The 21,600-nt window shown below is 43.0% G+C and overlaps 1 protein-coding gene across 5 annotated transcripts in view; it reads right to left on the bottom strand.

Moving 5' to 3' along the window:
- Positions 1 to 3,839: 3,839 nt before the first annotated feature.
- The window catches only part of LOC129708280 (monocarboxylate transporter 7-like), a 49,688-nt gene continuing 31,927 nt past the window's right edge, over positions 3,840 to 21,600 (bottom strand). For 4 of the 5 annotated variants that reach the window (XM_055653938.1, XM_055653937.1, XM_055653940.1 and 1 more), the window contains 3 exons: positions 15,978 to 16,106; positions 12,796 to 13,602; positions 3,840 to 6,621 (listed from right to left, as the gene is read on the bottom strand). In XM_055653938.1, coding sequence (XP_055509913.1) covers positions 6,362 to 6,621; positions 12,796 to 13,602; positions 15,978 to 16,106 — 1,196 coding nt within the window. In that variant the 3' untranslated portion in view covers positions 3,840 to 6,361. The remainder of the gene's footprint in view (positions 6,622 to 12,795; positions 13,603 to 15,977; positions 16,107 to 21,600) is intronic. The other variant, XM_055653939.1, reaches the window with a different exon arrangement.

Genomic DNA, 21,600 nt, shown 5'->3' with positions numbered 1-21,600 from the left:
ATTGCCCTAATTTATCAACTAAAGGGCCTGTCCCACGAGCATGCGACTCCATGCGGCAAGCGCGACCTAACGTGGTCGCTTGAGCCGTACGGCCTCGCGGGGCCGGTCCCACTTCGATCGCCGGAGCCGTATGGAGTTGTGTGGAGCTGGTCCCGACATCGCGCGGGGCTCTGAAAAACTGACCCTTTCAAAAATTCCGCGCGGCAACGGCCTGATGGGACCGGCCCTGTACGGGGATCACTCGACCTCTGCGCGGCCCCCGCTTCCGGTTTGGTCGCGCTTGCCACATGCTCGTGGGACAGGCCCTTAACTAGACGGCTACAAAATTAATGGGTCACATCTGGATAATCTTGGTCTCCACCCTACGAGACATTCCTTTTGTTGTCTCCCCCCCTCCATTTATCTACAACTGAGAAACCACTTGCTTTCTCGCTGTTCTGATGACTCGAAATGTTAACCTTATTCCTTTCGTTACGGAATGCTGCTTAGCCTGCTGAAAATCTCTAGCACTTTGCTTACATTTTTAGTATCTTCATTGCTGTACAGAAAATCTTGACCATCATTGAAAAATTCTGCCTTTCCAGTAAGATATTAAACTGAGTTTACTTTGATCTTTGATAAAAAAAATATTCAGTAGCATTATACAAAGAAAGCAGGATCATTTTATTGGTCGAGATCAAGTTACTGCTAAAATGCGACTGAAGTGAAGATCATTGCTTATGCTTCTAGATTTCTTATTTCCAACTACATGATGTCTGAAAACAATTTAATGCCTCAAATTTATTTTGAAATGCACTAATTCGTAATTAGTTTTGCAGAGTGCCTGTGTTCAGTCTAGCAGTGATCTGAACTTCTAGTTGCCTGTCATTTTAATTCTCCATCCCACGTACTATGCTTGTGGCATCCTGCTTTGTTATAATGAGGCCCATAAGAAGCTTGACAAACAATACCTCGGCTTCTATCTGGGGAAGTATAAAACGGACACGGAAATTATATTTGGTACTATAGATCACATAGAATCACAAAATAACACTTATGTAAACCAAAAGAGGTCGGGGGACTTTCACTTCCGAATTTTATGTATTATTACTGGGCAGTGCATATTAAGAATATGATTTATTGGTTGGATAGTTCTACCCAACAGACAGAATGGATAAAAATGGAGGAGGATTGCCATCCTTGGAATATAGGAATGATCCTCTTCTCCCCAAAAAAACTGAATAACACAATATATAAGAAGAACACAATTATATATGGTACAATAAGAATTTGGAAACAAAATAATTATCTTTAAAATTAAGAAATCTATCACTGTTAATACCAATAGCGAATAACCCTTTATTTAAACCATCTCTTATTGATAAGACATATAACCAATGGGAAAGTCTCGGAATTAGAAGGATCGGGGATATGTATGAAATGGGAAATCTACTATCATTCCAACAACTACAATTAAAATTTAAATTGAAAAACAACCAATATTTTAAATATCTTCAGATTTGCGATTTCGTGAAAAAATATATACAAGGATATCAAAAAGTAACTCCTGACTTATTGGAAGAAGCAATGAATATTGAAGCTGACTCACAAAAATTAATATCATATTTATATAATAGTATTCTAAATATAGACCTACCATCGACAGAGGTACTTAGAGAAGAGTGGGAACGGGAACTAATGATAAAAATTACGAAGGTTAAATGGGAAAAATACCTGATATATATTCACAAATGTTCAATTAATGTAAGACATAATCTAATTCAATTTAAAATTGTACATAGATTATATTATTCAAAAACAAGATTGAACAAATTTTATCCAAATATATCCGCCACTTGTGATAAATGTCTAGCCCAAAAGGCAACTATAACACACTCCTTAGTTTCCTGCATAAAACTTTATAGATTTTGGAATGATATTTTTGAAATATTTACAAAATTATTCAAGACAAGAATGGAACCTAATACTGAAATGATTATATTTGGTGTAATGGAAGATGGGAATAAATTGAACACATCTCAAAATCTATTCCTTAACTATGGTTTAATAATAGCAAAAAAATTAATACTTAAATTTTGGAAGGGTACATCAATACCAACGCTTAAAATGTGGATTGCAAGTATGTTGGACACCGCTCATCTTGAGGAAATGCGATTCCTCCTAATGGATAAATCAGACCAATTCATAACGAGTTGGTCTCCATTCGTCGTTTTTTGGAATCATATGGTGCAACACAATTGTAAAAAATAACTGTTTTAGGACTGGACGAGGGTTGGTCAAGATTATAAATAATGATCTCCTTTTTTTTATTTTATTTTATTTTCTCTATTTTCTCTCTCAACTTTCTTCATTTACTCGTTTTCTTTCTTCACACACTATATATTTCACATCTTTCTATCCTTTACTATCTAACTTCTTTTTCTTATTCTAATCTTTTTTCAATGTAACAAAAACAAAAAAGCTGTACATAAAATGTATTATGAAAATATATATTAGGCACTTTGGTGCCATATGACTGTACTTACTTCTAATAAAATAAAATATTTTAAAAAATAAATAAATAAATAAATAAACAGACATGGTACCATTAATTATCAGAGGGGACTGTGTGGAGAGGGTGGCGGATTTCCGCTTCCTGGGAATCCATATTGAGGAGGACCTGATGTGGAGCGTGAACACCTCTGCGCTGCTGAAAAAGGTCCAGCAGAGACTGCACTTCCTGAGGGTGCTCAGGAAGAATAACATCACTCAGAGACTGCTGCTGTCCTTTTATCGGTGCTCCATTGAGAGCATCCTAACATACTGTGTATGCGTATGGTACACCAGCTGCACAGCGGCTCAGAGGAAAGCGCTCCAGAGGGCCATTGACAACGCCCAGAGGATTGTTGGCTGCCCTCTCCTTACCTTGGAGGACCTACACAGTTCCCGCTGCATCAAAAAATCCCAGAGTATTATAAAGGACATTTCCCACCCCGGACACTCCCTGTTTGAACTGTTGCCGTCAGGCAGATGGTACAGATCTACAAGGACAAGGACAAACAGACTTAAAAACAGTTTTTACCCCACTGCTATAAAGGCACTAAATGTAGCTGCCAAGGAACGCAGGGGCGATACATACTAAGGGACTGTGGTACACTGTGAAATCGACAGAAGGATGTAGGGTTGGGTGCTTATGCGTACTATTTTCATTATATTTATTTTAGTTGTTTATCTTTTTTTAATATTTTACCTTGTATGTATCGTTAGCTTTTAGAAATGTTTGAATGGTGCACTGACTGGCTGACATTTTTAAATTTTGTTGTACATGGTTCATGTTACAATGACAATAAAGAAACTATTCTATTCTATTCTAAGTTGCAACCTTTCACATTCAATATAGAATTCTCCAACGTCAGGTAACTATCTCGGAATTGGCCAATTCTGCCTGTCTTCATTTTGGCTTGTTTTTTTATTTTTCTGTCCATAAAGTGTAGACTGCTGAGCTTGGATTAAAGCCTTGCTATTAACAACACCTTACACAGACAAGTAAGAAAACATGATTCTAACTGTCAGTACATTTACTTATTTGGACTTACTCCAGGTGAGATTGTCCTTCATTCTATCCATCCCTCTGCTACTGTAAACTAACTTGTTTTTTCCTCTTTCCCATTTCTTACGAAGGGTCTCTGATCTGAAACTGTTTCTATTCTCACCACAAACTGCCTGGCCAGCTGGCGGTTTCCAATGCTTTTTGTTTTCATCAAAAAATTTTAGGATTTGCAGTTCCTGAAATTTTTATTTATGAATGTACAATTGTTGTTCATTAAATACTAATAAAAACTTGAAATATGAGGGAAAAGTTTGCTTTTAAAATTAATTTTATTGGAAAATTACAGCATATGAAGCATTTGAAACATACGAATTACATATAAATTACGAGGACCGAACAAATTGAAGGTTAGGAAGCACGTTAGTGAGCAAAATGGAACGTGAATAAATAAAATGTTGAATTTGATTCTGCTAATATTTAAAAACTATAAAAAATGTTTAAAAGATCAGCAGCAGCACCTTTAGTTAACCCAGTTGCATCCTTCAGAGTTTTGATTACCCATATTTGTTCAGTCCTAATAACTTGCATCAAGAATCATATGCATCCACGTGCAACATAATTTCACCTGAATGTTTTCATCAGACACTTTGATATATAGATAATTCGTGAAATACCTAGCACATTAAGTAGACCATTCGGGGTATAAACGACTGTATCAAAAGTGGAGTGCAAGAGGTGTCAAACAATCAATAAAACCAATAACATGTATTCTATCTGATTTTCCTTCTCGATCATTAATATTTCACCCAATGTGCAAATAGACATTAGCACTGCCTGCAAAATGCCACATGAATAGACTGGATTTTGGCATATCAACTGTCTTTTCTGTTTGAATGATTGTTAAATGTATAATAGCAATAATTTCTCAATAACGCTCCCATGTGTTGTATTTTTAAGGCCCAAGCTAACATAATTTTGTTACTTCTACCAACAATAAACACACTCAACTATCAGAAACCTATCAGACGTAGAGGAAATTGTTGATAATAAATCAGGTTATTCGTGTTGGTCATATTGTCGGATCAAGAACGTGAGTTTTTCTGCATATTTTATGCCTCAGTTGTCCTGTCACGGGAAATTCAGCATAATTGCTCATTGAGTTTTTATTCATCTGAGAATATGCCTAAAGTGTGGGTACTATGTTTTTACATTGTGTTACTTGTATGTACTTGTTAAGAAAAATAGTACATTTGGATGAAAGTCAATTTTGATTTGGTTATAAATATTGAATTTTAAAATGGAGATGTACTAATTTAAAGTTGTTCTCCAGAATGAGAAATTAGCCACCAGATTTTGGCATGGTTCCTATATTTCTCCAGTGTCCAAAGTAATCCTTCGATCAATCTGACGTCTTCAGAGGGTCGCTGAGAAGCCGAGGCCGGAGCCTTACGTTAATCATTTGAAATAGACCAAATCCTCAGTGACCATTTAAGCCCCTTCAGTCAAGTGCGCACCTATTTAAATGAGACTCTCATATTATTTAATGCTAGATTGTTTGATGCTGAATGCAGGTGAACATTCAGCTCCATAGTTTGTTATTGCAGAGTAGGATATTTGGCAAGCTCTTGCTTTATGATTGCAAGTTTCTTTTTATGTCTGTTGACCAACAAAACACCTACTTCTTTGTGGAAAAAGCCTCTGCAGCATTCGTGTATAATGTAAGCAATAAGAAATCGGGATTTTATGTGTAAAGGATAAAAGGATGGAATGAATACAATGTCCAGTTTTTATAGCTAAAAAAATATCCCACCTAACATAACTGTAAAGCAGAAAAGATAGATAACAGAAGTTTCGGAACAGTTTGTTTTTCAAGTATCAAGGATTTTCTTGCATCCAGAACAGGAGTGTGAGGAGTTTCGGAAGTGTGCTCCAAATATCTTAGTCACATTTAAACTTTTGATTTAATGGCTTTTTTTTCTAGCGAGCTAAGTACTTTAACTGTAAATTTGAGAACTATATGGAGAATGAAGAGTCTGCAGCCGTGAGCTAACTTTTCAGCATCTCATTTCAAATCCCTGTGACACTTGATGATTCTTATGATTTCTAATGGTTAAAATGACGCTCTGCTGATGCCACATCACTTCCAACGAATTAAAAGTTCTTTATATCTTCAACCCTCTAGTGTTCTTTCCAATACAACCACCAAGATTTTACGGGTCATAAATTATTTTCCAGAATTATTATGAAATGGTAATTTTTTCCCTCAATTAAGATAAAATACTCAATTTATACAAAGTGGTCCATCCTGTAACATATAAAGAAAAAGCACTAAACTTGGGTAAGTTGAATTGATTAACATTCTTAAATCTCAAAACCACTTTTTAAAATAAGATAATTTGATAGCTTGTATCAGGTATTAAGTATATTAAATGTCTTTGCACTTCATTATATTTAAAACATCTTGTATAAAGACAATACCAATTGGGACTGCAAGACATATATCATCAAATTCTGATCAAAATGTCTGTTTACAATGATTTCAATGAGACATTTGCAATGTGATCCAAGCAAACCTAAATCCTTTTCAGGTATTTCTTTGGATACCTTTTTGTAATTTCCTGCAGTTTGGTTTATCTGAACACGAATCTTTACCCACGAAATGGCAAATAAACTTTGCTTTGTGTGATATTCTTTATGAAACGAATAGTAATTTGTTGGATTGAGAATAAGTAGCGTCTGAGATTAAATAAGACCAAGTTGAGGAAATTGGCAGGATAGATAAGGGATACCCTTACCAGGAATCATGCATTATGGTGGTGTATGACTATGTTTTCATGCGAGGCTTTGAAATTGATCCTGTAAACTTTCTGATTTCTTCAGGTCTGTTTGTAAGAGGTCTTCAGGCACATCCTCGACAATGTTGATATTTTGTTTTAATTCCACTTGCTTATCAGTTTCCAGAGGTTGCTTCTGACATGACCATTTTTTAGATGGCTGAACTAATGCAAGAAAGAATGCACCCACACTCATACCAATACCACAGAATAAGAACGCAGATCCATAATTCTGACCAGTTACATCCACAAGCCAACCTGAAAAGACAAAAAAAATCTAACTGTAAACTTTTACACGTATAATATTTTTCCAATACTTTAGATGATATTTCAGATATAAAAGTATAGATATGCCCTATTAAAATTTAGAGCAGTAAATCTTGTCCTGAAATTTATTTATATTTCAATTGAGAAGCATAGCCATCATATAAAGGTTCAACTGCATTACACTGAAATTTCAAGTTGAAATCTAAAGCCATGAAGGCAGATTATGATGAAAATTTAATGAAATGACATGAGGACAATGCTAAATAAAGTGAATAAATTTGACATGCATCAATTTAAAAGGGATTGCAAGAAAACTGGCAGAAATATCTGAATTCCATTTCCATAGTTATTATTTTATTTATAAAAATTCACTTTATGATTTTTTTTGGGATAATCCCATTGATTTATGGAGTACTTCTCTTTGATTTTGGAAACCTTTTTGCTATTACAGATAACACACTACTCTCTGGGCATAGAAATACATAGTATCAAAATTCATACCATCTATTTTCTCTAGCCTTTATTTTACAGAACTTTATTTAATTTCCCAGGAATTCACCCCTTTATTATATTGAAGAATGGCTGAAAATAAAACAAAAAAGTCTTGGTTCTTGCTAGGGAGTCTAACTATTGAATCTAGATAATGTGCAAATGAGCAATAGTCTGTGTAATCTATAAAGCAACACTATAGATCTAAGCTTTATGTATTTAATAGGAAATAAAAATATAGGGTTTATTTTTAATGATATTGTAGTGCATGGGTCTCAAAAGGAAGCACGAAGTCCAGTGTTTTGAGAGGCACCTTTTATTATGTTCCTCCCAGTTGTAGGGAAGACCAAACGAGAGGAAGATGGCACCCAAACCCCTGCCTTTAAAGCCTCCGGCTAAGGGCTGCCTCCGGACTGAACCACTCCTGTGCCGAGGGGTTCGACACTATGATGGCACGACCCTTGGGAGCCGCAACAGGACCCCCCCTCAGAACCAGAGGCACGAAACGCACCGGCGGGCGCACGACCCGGCAGGCCCGCGTGCGGAAGTTAGCCGCTCGTGGGGCTTGCGGAGGCATAGGTGGAGGGACAGGACGAGGGACCGGCGGGAGGACAGGTGGAGTGACAGGCGGAGGGAGCCGTGAAGGGGGGCGCCCTCGAGGCCGAGGTTGGGCAACCAGCACCGGCTGGTCAATGTCCAGGTGTGCCGGCTTCAAACGGTCAATCGACACTGCCTCTGGCCGGCCCCCCATGTCCAGGACAAAAGTCGACTGCCCGTGTTCCAGCACTCGGAACGGGCCCTCGTACGGCCTCTGGAGTGGCGTCCGGTGGGCATCACGGCGCAGGAAGACGTAAGGGCAGTCCCTGAGGGCTGATGGCACGTGTGGGCGAAATGTCCCATGGCGGGACGTCGGGACGGGTGTGAGCCTGCCAACTTGCTCGCGAAGGCGCTTTAGCGTGGATGAGGGCGTTCCCTGCTGCCCCGGCGCTGACGGCACGAACTCCCCGGGCACCGTGAGTGGCGACCCGTACACGACCTCCGCCGATGATGAGGCCAAGTCCTCTTTGGGAGCAGTCCGGATGCGCAGCATGACCCACGGCAACTCGTCCATCCAGTCCGGGCCGGAGAGTCGTGCCTTCGTGCTGCCTTCAGCTGCCGGTGGAATCTCTCCACCAGACCGTTAGCTTGCGGGTGGTAAGCCGTGGTGTGGTGTAGACGCAACCCCAGCAAGCGAGCCATGGCTGACCACAGCTCGGAGGTGAACTGTGGCCCCCGGTCTGAGGAGATGTGCGCCGGCAACCCGAAGCGAGCAATCCAGTGCGCGGACAATGCACGAGCACACGTAACCGTTGAAGTATCGGCCAATGGAATGGCCTCCGGCCACTGCGTGAAGCGGTCCACCATTCTCAGAAGGTGGGTGATGCCCCGGGATGGCGGGAGAGGCCCTACAATGTCTATGTGGAGATGGTCGAATCGCCGGTGAGGTAGACCAAACTCCTGGAGAGGCGCACGGACATGGCGCTGGATTTTTGCTGTCTGGCACGGAATGCAGGTGCGAGCCCAATGGCCAACCTGCTTGCGCAGACCGTGCCACATGAAACGAGCGGCCACTAGTGCCGTTGTCGCCCGGATTGATGGGTGAGCCAGTCCGTGGATCACCTCGAACACCCTCCGGCGCCAGGGACGATGGGGCGCGGCTGACCGGATGACACATCGCACAGGATTGCCACTCCCCCAGGACCGAGAGGGACATCCTCAAGGCGGAGGCCGGAGATGGCAGTCCAGTAGGCGGGCACCTCATCGTCCGTGAGCTGTGCCTCTGCCAGAGCAGAATAGTCAATTCCAGGCACCACGTCGAACACGGCGTTGATAGCGGGCCGGGACAATGCGTCGGCCACCCGGTTCTCTTTCCCCTTGATGTAGCGGATAGATGTCGTATACTCCGATATGTAGGCCAATTGCCGCTGCTGTCGTGCGGACCAGGGGTCGGAAACCTTCGCCAGGGCGAAAGTGCGCGGCTTGTGGTCGGTGTAGGCGGTAAACGGGCGGCCCTCCAGGAAGTAGCGAAAATGGCGCACTGCCAGGTACAGAGCGAGGAGCTCGCGATCGAACGCGCTGTATTTTGTCTGTGCACGGTTGAGGTGCCGGCTGAAGAAGGCCAGGGGCCGCCAACCTCCGCCCGTCAGTTGCTCCAGCACAGCACCAACCGCCGACTCCGAGGCGTCCACCGTGAGAGCAGTCGGGGCATCTTCCCACGGGTGCACCAGCAGTACTGCCCGAGTAAGGGCCTCCTTCGCGCCATCAAAAGCTGCCCCCGCCTCGTGGGTCCATTCAACGTTCTTGTTCTGCCCACCTGCCAGAAGTTGATACAGAGGCCGCATGATGTGGGCTGCGGATGGCACGAAACGATGATAAAATGCCACCATGCCGACAAACTCCTGCAGACCACGCACCGTGCGTGGGCGGGGAAACCGACGGATGGCGTCGACCCTATCAGGCAGGGGAACCGCGCCTTGCGCAGTCACGCGGTGGCTGAGGAAGTCAATCTCGGTTACCCCAAAACGGCACTTGTCTAGGTTGATGGCCAAACCATGCTCGCTGAGCCGCTGACAGAGCTGCCGAAGGTGGGCGCAGTGCTCCTGCTGCGAGCGGCTGGCCACCAGGATGTCGTCCAGATACACAAACACGAAATCGAGGTCGCGACAAACCCCGTCCATTAGGCGCTGAAAGGCCTCCGCAGCGTTCTTGAGGCCGAACGGCATACGAGTGAACTTGTAAAGTCCGAATGGCGTGATGATCGCCGTCTTGGGTACGTCATCCGGGTGAACCGGGATCTGGTTATAACCCCGTACCAGATCCACTTTTGAAAAAATTGTGGCCCCAGCCAAATGGGCGGTGAAATCCTGGATGTGGGGTACGGGGTATCGATCCGCTGTTGTTGCGGCGTTCAGCCATCGGTAATCACCGCAAGGTCGCCAGCCCCCTCTCGACTTAGGGACCATGTGGAGTGTGGACGCCCAAGGGCTGCTCGAAGGGCGGACGATCCCCAAGTTCTCCATTGTGCGGAATTCCCGCCGTGCCAGACGCAGTTTATCCGGCGGCAGTCGGCGTGCTCGTGCGTGGAGTGGTGGGCCGGTAGTCTGAATAAAATGCACCACTCCGTGGCTGGGGGTCGATGATCGAAACTGTGGGGTCAGAATGTCTGGGAACGCGGCCAAGATCCGTGCGAAGCGGGAGTCCACGGACGCCAGGGGCCGTCCCACCGGTTGATACAAACGCAACGTGATCGGCTCCATCGTAGCGGCGTTGACCAAACGCTGTCGCCTGACGTCCACCATGAGGGAATGCGCCCGGAGGAAATCGGCCCCGAGCAATGGTTGGGAGACGTCGGCAATGGTGAACTGCCACGAGAAATGGCAGGAGCCGAACACGATGGGAACCATGCGCACTCCAAATGTGCGGATGGGGCTGCCATTCGCCGCGGTGAGGATGGGCCCCCGCTTACCTGAACGAATTTCGGCCAGCGAAGGGGGCAGGACGCTGAGCTCCGCTCCAGTGTCCACGAGGAAGCGGGTCCCGGAGCACCGATCCCAGGCGAAAAGGCGGTGAATTTGGCCGGCCGCCGCTGGGACTATTGGCAGCCGGCCCAGGCGTTTCCCGGGAACGTGCACGGCTGGCGGCATTGTCGTGTTGCAGCACCCCGGCGCTGATGGAAATAGCACCAGCGCCTCGTGTTGGTGCTACTTGGAGCTTGCCTGCTCCTGCTGGTGGTGCCTGCAGCTTGCTGGCGCTGGACTGCAGGTGCAGTACCCCTCACTGCCGCTGGGGGCGATCGTGCGGGCCGTCGGGCTGGAACTGTCACTCCTTCCACAGCTCCCCCGCCCCACTGGAGGAAATCGGGAGCTGCCGGGGTGACGTCATCGGCGCGCCTGCCGACGGCCAGCGCGTTGACGTCATCAGGGTGCGTCGGCCTCAGCGCGACCCGTCTCTGCCGACGGCCAGCGCGCTGATGTCATCAGGGCGCGCCATCCACAGCGCGTCGGCTCGCCTCCCAAGGGCCCTGAGGTCGGCAAAGGAGGCGTCTGTGAGCTGCAGACGAATGTAGGCCGGCAGCAGATGCAGGTAGGTGTACTCGAACAACAGGCACGGCGTGTGCCCGTCTAGTAGAGCCACCATCTCCTTTAGGAGGGTAGATGGCCGTCGGTCGCCCAGGCCCCCCATATGCAGGATCCTACCAGCACGCTCCATCCTGCTTAGGCCATAAATCTGGAGCAGGAGCTCCTTAAGGCCGAGATATTTATCAGTGTCCGGGGGGGGCTGCGAGGAAGTCCGTGACCTCTTCAACCGTGTCCTGGTCGAGGGCCCCCACCAGGTAAAAGAAGCGGGTGGCATCGACCGTGATGCCCCGCAGGTTGAACTGGGCCTCCGCCTGCTGGAACCAGATGAGTGGCAGGGTGGTCCAGAAGTTGGGCAGTTTTACGGAGACCGCGTCCAGAGACAGGGCCGGGCCAGCATGTGAGGAGGTAGGGCTTTCTCTTCTCTCCATCATGACGCCAATGTAGTGCGTGGGTCTCAAAAGGAAGCACGAAGTCCAGTGTTTTGAGAGGCACCTTTTATTATGTTCCTCCCGGTTGTAGGGAAGACCAAACGAGAGGAAGATGGCACCCAAACCCCTGCCTTTAAAGCCTCCGGCTAAGGGCCGCCTCCGGACTGAACCACTCCTGTGCCGAGAGGTTCGACACTATGATGGCACGATCCTTGGGAGCTGCCACAACATTGTTAATCATGAATTCAATTAATTTAAGCAATATCTAAAAAAAATAATTCTGAGACCCACATTGAAATTTTTGATCACTGAGATACTAATTTGCTATTGAAGTTTAGATGTTGCCATCATATATTACTGACTTTCTGTTGGAGAAAATTCCCATTCGACTTCCAAATATCAGTTAATGCATGGGGGCACAGTAACGCTATTAATTCAGCTGCCTCAGAGCTCCAGTGTTCTAGCTTTGACTGACCTCCTTTGCTCTGGCTTTCTCCCATATCTCAAAAACTTGCTAGTTGGGTTAAATTACCCCCAGTGTCTGGTGGAAGAATCGGTGGGAGGAAAGATGTATTGACGTGGGAGAGACTTAGTTGTATGAGTCAGTTAATGTGATTGTTTAGAGATTCATCATAGACTTGATTAGCCAAATAACACTTTTTATAAATTGAGATGTTTGAAGAGCCAATGGATAGTTAGTTTGTCTAACATTCAAAAATTGGAAATCAGCTCATGGATGGCTGGTTCGTTAGCAAACAAACTTCATTAGCACTGATTCCAGTAATATGCAGTTAAAAGTAATAGTTGCATATTTGCAGTTCATGCTGGAGTTTAACAACTGGTCTACATTATACAATTTGCAAAGCATGCTTCACAACAAGGTTCAGTTTTTAAAATAAGGTGGACATGGTTAATCAAAAATTTACTGGATCTGTAAACTTCAAACTTGCATTGTGCAGTTTTTAATCACTTTTCATTGTAAGGACAACTCTACATTGTTTTCTGATAAGGGCACTATAATATTGTCCCAAATAGCTTTTTCATTGGATTATATTCCATGCAGCCTTGTATCACTTTCAGTTGTTTTAAATCTGTTATACAATGTCGATGACAAAAAAAAAAACAAATACCTCCAATTGGTGGGCCAGCAAGTCCTGAAAAGCTCTGTATAAAGACGTAAATTCCAACAGCAGATGATATCTTCTCAACTCCAACCACATCATCCTCTGCCAACATGGGAATGTGGGAACAAGCCACAGTACCAAATAAAAATCCATATAACATGCTGCATGTCACAAGGCTCCAGAACCCTTTTATCAATGGAAAGCATAACAGCACTAGACTCAGTAGGCTCACACAAATCAGTTCTATGTAAATCTTCCATATGGGTAGTTTGTTTAGGACCCAGCCTATTGACAGTCTGCCAAACACCTCCATAATTGCCATTGCTGATAGCATGTATGCTGCCCATTCATTGATACCCAGTCTAATGCTAAGGGGAATGACGTAGAGTTGAGGTGCAAAAAATCCCAAAGTGGCAAATAGTCCAAAAAGTGCATAAAAGATAAAGCTTTTGTTTTTTAGAATTGAAAAGTCAAGCAACTTTGGTTGATGCTGTGGTTTTTGTTTCTTGCTTGAAAGCATCTTAAGATTTTCTTTACGAATATCATCTGTTTTACATTTGTTGCTATTATCTAAATGATCACATGAGGTAGATAAAGATTCCACTCCTGAATCTACAGAGTCTACGGAGATACGAGTTTCTTCATTCTCCAGCATGTGCTTTGTTTCTATAACCACATCTACTGGTTCTTCTTCTGTTCTTCGGATAACAATTGGCCGAAGTAGTGCTCCACAAACAATGATGTTTAGCTGCAATGCACCAATGATGAGGAGACAGTTTTTCCACCCAAGATGGTTCTTCAGTAATGTGAAAGCTGGAGAACAGAATATTATGATGATTTATTATAAAATGCACGAATACAAGAACAGTGGGCCATTAATCCCCTCAATCCAAATCTGCCACTCAAGTAGATCAAGGTTTATTGTTTGTGCTACTTTCATTTCCCCAGGTATTCAACTTTTCCACAATTTCTTAAATTAAGGCTCTTATATAAGGTACATCATGCTAGACATCCAATTTCTTTGACTCATTTGTGATCTATTGTATAAAAAATATGGAGCTGCCAATCACCATAATTGTGCTCATTAACATGAGCAAAATTATGTTACGTAAATTATGTTATGTAAAAAACAGGAAAAATTGATTTATTTTTTTTGCTGGTGGATAATGTGAAGGACAAAGGGAGATCTAGGAACAACGGGTGTATAAAGTTTGATTCTTTGGATAATGAAGTGAAATAGGTTGCAGCTTGGTTTCTAGCTTTCAATTTTCTTGCATGCACCAAGGCCACGTCCTAGAAACCTGTTAACTGCCAAGGGAATCTACAATTATTATCAGCAAAGGAAACAGTAATCTTAACTGAAACAAACCATAATTACATACACATTGACGAAGATAGCTGCAGAGATATAACAGAGCAAACAAATTTTGAAAGAGATAAATGACAAAGATGATTGCCCATGGCAGAATGAAAGAAACCAAGGATGTGCAAGAAAGTAGAATAGGTGAAACAAAGGGGTGGTTAGAAATGACAGAAATGAAGGGTTAAACACCTCCAGGATTTGAACACAACTTTTAAATGACACAGCAGGAGCATTCGAGATTCCAAAGGTGGCGTTTTTCAAGAAACCATTCAGAAATACAGGTATTCTATTGTTTCTGTTCTGTATTCCTGTGATTGGAGGAAATATTCTATCAATCACATCAAATCCATTGATAATCTTAAAATCGCAATGGCATCCCTCCTTAAACAGACGAGCTTCATTTATGTAGCACTTAATGTAATGAGAGTCATCATTCTGGACAATCCGCCACCTATCTGAAATAAAAAGGAAGATGTTTGAAAAACGCAGCAGGTCAAGCACCATCTGAGGAATCAGAAACCATTAACGTTGGAGGTCTGAGATCCATCATCAGAATTGGGAAAGAAGCAAGTATACTAGGTAGCAGAAGAAGATAAGATAAGGTGGATGAAACAAATGAATGTCTTTGATAGGGGGTTTTTCAGAGTTCATGCATCTGCAATTTTTTCGGAATTTAATTTACTGTCATGTACTTTCTTCCACCTATCCCAATATCATATATCTGATTGATTAATATGTCCCACTCCTGTCTCTTCAAGATAGTCCAACATTCCAATTGGTGATAGACACCAGTACTAGAGTAACTCAGTGGGCCAGGCAGCATCTCTGACGAAAAAGGATAGGTTGGGACCCTTCTAGCTTAAAGTAGAAGTGTGGGGGGTGGGGGGGGGGGGGGGGGGGGGGGGGGGGGGGGGGGGGGAGAGGGAGAGGGTAGAGGGTAGTAGGTTTTGAATCTGTCTACAGATTTTTCAATGATTTGTTTTCTGGAAGGTTTCCTGTTTCACACCTTGTAATGAAACCGTGGATCTGTTCTTTCTAGTTCCAAAGTGGATATACTTGCAATTCCCCACACAATCACATTTGCCATAACCTAGTATCACTGGAATACCTGAGCAAACAAATTTGTAAGAGATATCTGACCAATGTCGATTGTCAATAGTGGGGTGAAGGAAATCAGGGGGTATTCAGTTTCAAATTTTTGCTCCATACAAATTAATATGCTACCAATTTAGCTAACAGAATATGGGCGTCACTTTTCAAATTTCTGTCTTGTATTTTGTTAATGGTGAAATGGCTTCCAGAATCATGAGGTGAGCCACTCACTGCTGATTACCCAGCCTTCAACTTGTGCTTGTTTATACTGTTAATTCAAGTGAGCTTGTTAGTTGATGATCCTTGCCTGCATAAAATATCTTGACTAAAGTGTCAGCACTTTCTTCATCAACTTTTTAATTATCATTCATATTTTCTGACAGCTGGCAAACTATTTTCAGTGCAGATGATCAACTGGCTTCAGTAAATACTGCAGATTCAGTTTTATACAAATACTAGTCTCTCATAAACTTTGATAAATCAATCAATATTGTCAACATGTAAAAATGGTGGTGGTGGCTGCAATGGCTATGCAGCTAGTCCTACAACAATTCTGATTTAGTTATATGTAAGAAGCCTTGCTCCAAGTTACCTCAATCGAGAGGACTAAAGAATACTTATTGCATGAATCACCATTTTTATTTTTACTTTAACTATGTTTCCCAAAACCTATGATAGGAAAATTAGGTCTAGAATTCATTAGCAGGTTTATAATGTCAATTTTGACACTTACCAGGTGCAAAAGTGAAAATAGCGAAACACTCCCCTGTGGATGCCACAGCCATAACAAGAGAACGATATTTTTCAAAATAGAGGGAGAGGACCGTGACACTGGGTAGGAAGCTGAGACAGAAACCTATTCCTGTTTTGAAAAGGAGATAAAACTTTATTGATAAACTAGCCAAGAAAAATCTTAAATGCATATATAATTATGAAACCATTTTATTGTAAGCGGTAATGTAAACTATTATTGTCGATTCACGGTGCTGAGTTGTGCTACAATGCCAAAATTAAGTCACAAGGTAATAAGGAAATCTTATTCCTTCATGTAAATCAGTTGTAGGATATTTCCATAAATTTTCATTTTTGGCCACAGCCTACCTCAATAGGCCAAAACACCATAGGTTTAGGGTGTATAAAATCATGAGAGGAATAGATCGGATAGATGCCCAGGTTAGGTGAATCGAGGACTAGAGGACATAGGTTTAAGGTGAAGGGGAAAAGATTTAATAGGAATCTGAGGTGTAACCTTTTCACACAAAGGGTGGTGGATATATGTAACAAGCTGCCAGAGGAGGTAGTTGAGGCTGGGACTATCCCAACGTTTAAGAAACAGACAAGTACATGGACAAGGAGAGGTTTGGAGGGATATGGACCAAAGGCGGGCAGGTGGGACTAATGTAGTTGGGACATACTGGTCCATGTGGGCAAGTTGGGCCGAAGGGCCTGATTCCACACTGTATCACTCTATGACAAATCCTAATGATTAGCATTTAATTTATTATTGTATTATAGCTCCTGATTGGGAGTAAAGTTAAATTAGGTTTCTTAAGGGCCTGTCCCACTGTACAAGGTTATTCAAGAGTTCTCCTGAGTTTTCCCCTGATTCGAACTTGGAGAATGTCTGTAGCGGGTCCGTAGGAGTTCGTGGATGTCTCATAGCGGCTCGTACGAGTAAAGGTAGGTACTCGGGAAATCCGGTAAACTCGTGTCGTTTTTTCAACACGGTGAAAAATGTCCACGAGAAAAAAAAACTCGTGGTGTAAAAAAATGTTTTATTTTTACTCGTACGAGCCGCTACGAGACATCCACAAACTCCTACGGACCCGCTACGGACATTCTCCGAGTTCGAATCAGGGGAAAACTCGGGAGAACTCTTGAATTACCTCGTACAGTGGGACAGGCCCTTTATTGTCACATGCACCGAGGTACAGTGAACAGCTTTGTTTTGCATGCTATTCAAACATCAGATGTACCATACATAGATACAATCAGTTCAAACTCAATTACAATATAGCCTAGGGGAAGATAAAGAGTGCAGAATAAAGTTCTCAGCATTGTTGCACATCAGCTTTTGCTGAATAGATCAAAACTATTTCCCGTTTCCACTAGCTTGCAGAAAGGGCTTGGTTGGCAACAAGGAACATTTATTGTGACTCATCATCGGGCCTGCTAAAATAGTAAGTGTTAAAACAGTTAAGTGTCACAGGAACTGTAACTTTTATATATATGTGTGTGGTAACCTGTCTTTTATAGGTTACTATGAATGAAAACAAGTATTTCCAGTCACAATTTTTTTCAGATTAGGAATTAGACCATAATGCCAACCGAGAAGCTGCATCATTTGAGCACATAGCAACTACGCTGCTGTTGACTTCCTGAACCTACAAAGTGTGATGAACTCATCGCAGGCCATTGTAGGCTCGTTACTTCCTTTTTATGGTGTTACCATAAGGCTGGAAGTATTGTCAGGGATGTCTGCCACCCGGACCTTTCCCTTTTCTCTCGTCTACTCTCTGTGAGAAGATACAGGAGCTTAAAAGCCCAGATGTCCAAATTTAAGTACAGCTTCTTCTCCCTTCCAATCTGCTATAAGATACCTGAATCAATCACCTCTCGCACAATCCATTCACTGAGGTGCTGCTATGCATACTTACTCTTAACTGTACCTCATTCGGTTATTCCTTTAAGGTACATTAACATTTTTTTTGCACTACTTCAAATTGAACTGCAATCTTGCACCGATCTGCTGTTTTGCACTTGCATTTATCATAACTGTACATCTATGGTTTACTCTGATCTTCATGTGACCAAAGAATTTCATTGAATCATAGTGTATATGATGATAAACTAATCTGAACCTAGACAATAGCAGTCCAGTTTTGTTCTCCCAGAACAAATCAAGATCGCTTTGAGACATCATTTAATAGATTAATGGCAGCAACTTTAAAAAGTTGCCTTGCTGTTTGGCCTCTAAATTTCCATGTCTTTTTCATTCGGGGGGATATGGGCTCATACAAGTTCATTTTCTCATGGCCATTTCAAAATGGCTAAGCAAGGAACCTGGACTGCGACCAAAGACGAAGGATGAAATCAGATGTTAAGAAATGATAGCTGTTGGATGAATTTACAAGAAGTATGAATAAACTATATCTTTGAGAAAGCAACAAAAAAACAAGGATCGCTTTGTCCTGTTGAAGGGCATTGTGGAAAAGAATGATAAATGGATTTAACCATGACATTGAATGGGAGAATGTGCAAACAGAAGCAAGTTTTAAATAGAAGAATCGTAAGCAAAAAAGTCCACTGGATTGAATGATGGGTGGAACTTAATAATATGAAGAACGAATGAATGCAGAATGATATGAAAAATGTTTCCAGCCAGGAGGCAGAGCAGAGCAGCAATGAGGGATTAAAAGAACATTTTAAGAACCGCTTGAGGTAATGAGGCATGGCAGAGTAGAAGAAGGAAGGTTTAAAAGCAATGCTCGATTGGTCATTGAGGGTCCCGGCAGCTTATAAGCGAAGGCAGAGCTGAGCAGCCAATTTGGAGCAGCTGTTTTGGGAGAGACTGTTTTGAGATCCAAGTGGATCTATAGGCTAAGTGGCTTTGGATTGAGAGGTTTCGGCCATGGGGCTAAGCAGAGGATAGTGGCAAGATGAGGTATTTTATTTGTAACTTTACTTTAAGTGATGGCTATGGTATGCTACTCTTGTAAAATGGAGGAAAATTGAGGAAACATCCAGTGTCCCTGAGGACTAAACCTGTGGGAAGTTAGTCCAACTGCAGCTCCTGACTGAGCAAGAGGGAACTGGAGCTGCCGCCAAGACTTCGTGGATATGTGCTTTAGCGAGGTGGTCACAACTGAAGTGCAAACAAATAGCAGCTGGGTTACCTCCAGAAAGTGTAAAGGGAGTAGGCAGAGAATTCCATGTGGCCATTCTTTACAAAAAAGATCCTGGTGCCAGGATCCAGCATGGCCAGTCTGCAGGACATCCTCAAGGGGGCGGGGCAAGAGCCAGAGGTCATTGGTAACAACGACCAGTGTAGGAAAAAGGATGAGATGCTGCGGAGTGAATAAAAAATGTTAAAAAAACATGACATCGAGGGTAGTAATCTATGGATTAGTCCCAATGCCACGTCCTAGTGAGGTCAAGAAAAGGATAGGCCAGATGAATATGTGGTTGAGGAGCTAGTCAGGGGGGCAAGGTTTCAAGTATTTGGATCATTAGGATCTCTTCTGGGGCAGGTGACCTTTACATGGGCAATAGGTTGCACCTGAACTGTAGGGGGACCAATGTCCTGGGAGGGAGATTTGCTTGCGCAACTTGGGAGGATTTAACCTAGTTTAGCAGAAAAGATAAAAAGTTGTGGCAAATGCTGTAGCAAAGAGAACAAAGTGGTGCATGTGAAAGGGAGAAGGAGTGGTTTTTGCTGCACACATGTTACACTATCCAACACACAGTAGGGAAAATTTACACTTATATCAAGCCAATTTACTTACAAACCTGTACGTCTTTGGAGTATGGGAGGAAACTGAAGATCTCGGAGAAAACTCATGCAGCTCAAGGGGAGAACGTACAAGCTCCGTACAGACAGCACCCAAAGTCGGGGTCAAACCTGGGTCGCTGTAAGGCAGCAACTCTACTGCTGTGCCACTGCCACACAGTGGTAACATTTTCACACAAAGGGTGGTGAGTGTATGGAATGAGCTGACAGAGGAGGTAGTTGGGGCAGGGACTATCACAACATTTAAGAAACATGCAGGTAAATGACTAGAACAGGTTTGGAGGGATATGGGCCAAACGCGGGCAGGTGGGACTAGTGTAGATGGGACATGTTGGTCGGTGTGGTAAAGTTGGGCCAAAGGGCCTGTTTCCACACTGTATCACTGACTCCAAGTAAGGCGGATGATCTCTGGGTGTGGGTTGGATCGCGGGACTGGAATATTGTAGCCTTAACAGAAACACCGCTGAGAGAAGCGCAGCTCAATATTCCAGGGTATTGATGCTACAGGCGTGATACAGTTGCAGATAAGAGAAAAGGGGACAAAATGTGTAGGAAAGAACTGCAGATGCTAGTTTAAACCAAGGTAGACCCAAAATGCTGGAGTAATGCGGGACAAGCAGCATCTCTGGAGAGAAGGAATGGGTGACATTTCAGGTCGAGACCCAGAGGTCTACCTTCAAAGAGAAAAGAGGGTTGCCTAATCGATCAGAAAGGATATTGGGGATGCTTTGAGAGGATATTCTTGGGGGATAGTCCAGTGAGGTTATAAAGGGGAAAATTCAGAAACAGAAATATCACTGACGGGATGGCATGATAGCCCCACCCTCCCAAACAACCAATGTGAATTAGAGGAGCAGATATGTTGGGAGCTCTGTAAAAATGGAGTAATATCTAGTGGGGGATTTCAACTTCTCTATTATTGACTGGATCTGTGAAAGTTAGTGCGGTTATTCGCCATCTTATTTAGCTTATTTAGTTATCTTTGCTATCAACCTCCATTTTGTACACAGCATGCTGGTAACAGTTTAAAATATTGGCCAATTTAGAAGGCTGCAAAAGCCTGTGAATGCTGAACACAGAGCTTGTAACCCATTCGGCTAAAAAGATCAATAATGACTAAACAGTGTTTGTAATGGTTGACTCTAGGTAAGCCAATAAAATCAATCTGAATGTACTGGAAAGGCTGTTGTGTCATTGGCGTATGGCCTGGTTCAACCCGCACAGGTTTCCCAGGGTTGTGTCTCTGGCAAACCTGGCATTGGGAAACAATTTACAGTATTTCTTTTTTTAGCCGCGGATGCCACCATGTAGCTTTACAATTTGCTAACAGATCTCCCTTAGTGTAAAAGGCCAGGACAGGATGGATATCGTTAAATGTATCCAAAAAAGCTTCCTTAATAGAGACGCTTTACGACATACGGCACATACTTCCTTTTAGGGAACGAGGTTGGGTAAGTGCTGAAATGTCAGTGGGGAACCTTTTCACTCAGAGGAATCCGTGTCTCACACCTCTTTGTTCTGCAAAATTTTGCCAGAGGAATCTCTGGAAGCCGATACAATTACGAATTTCAAAAGACATTTGAAATCTTCTAGTATTTAGAACAATATGTGCCAAATGTGGGCAAATGGGACTAGCCCAGAATGACAACTTAGTTGGCATGGGCCAAAGGGCCTGTTTTCATAGCTTATGACTCTACGAATAGAAAGAATATAAATCCCCAGGATTTTTAAAATAATAGTGGGCTTCTAAGTGCACGGTAACAGAGATTAGGTAATTTTGAACATGGGCAAGTAGATTTAAGGGTAGGGATTTGCTTGCTGAGAGATGGAGTTAGCTGGAAAAAGA

The sequence above is a fragment of the Leucoraja erinacea genome, chromosome 23, assembly GCF_028641065.1.
Source record: "Leucoraja erinacea ecotype New England chromosome 23, Leri_hhj_1, whole genome shotgun sequence".
Lineage (NCBI taxonomy): Eukaryota > Metazoa > Chordata > Chondrichthyes > Rajiformes > Rajidae > Leucoraja > Leucoraja erinaceus.
The sequence above is the reverse complement of the archived record's forward strand: the minus strand, read 5'-3'. Positions and strand labels throughout refer to the sequence as shown.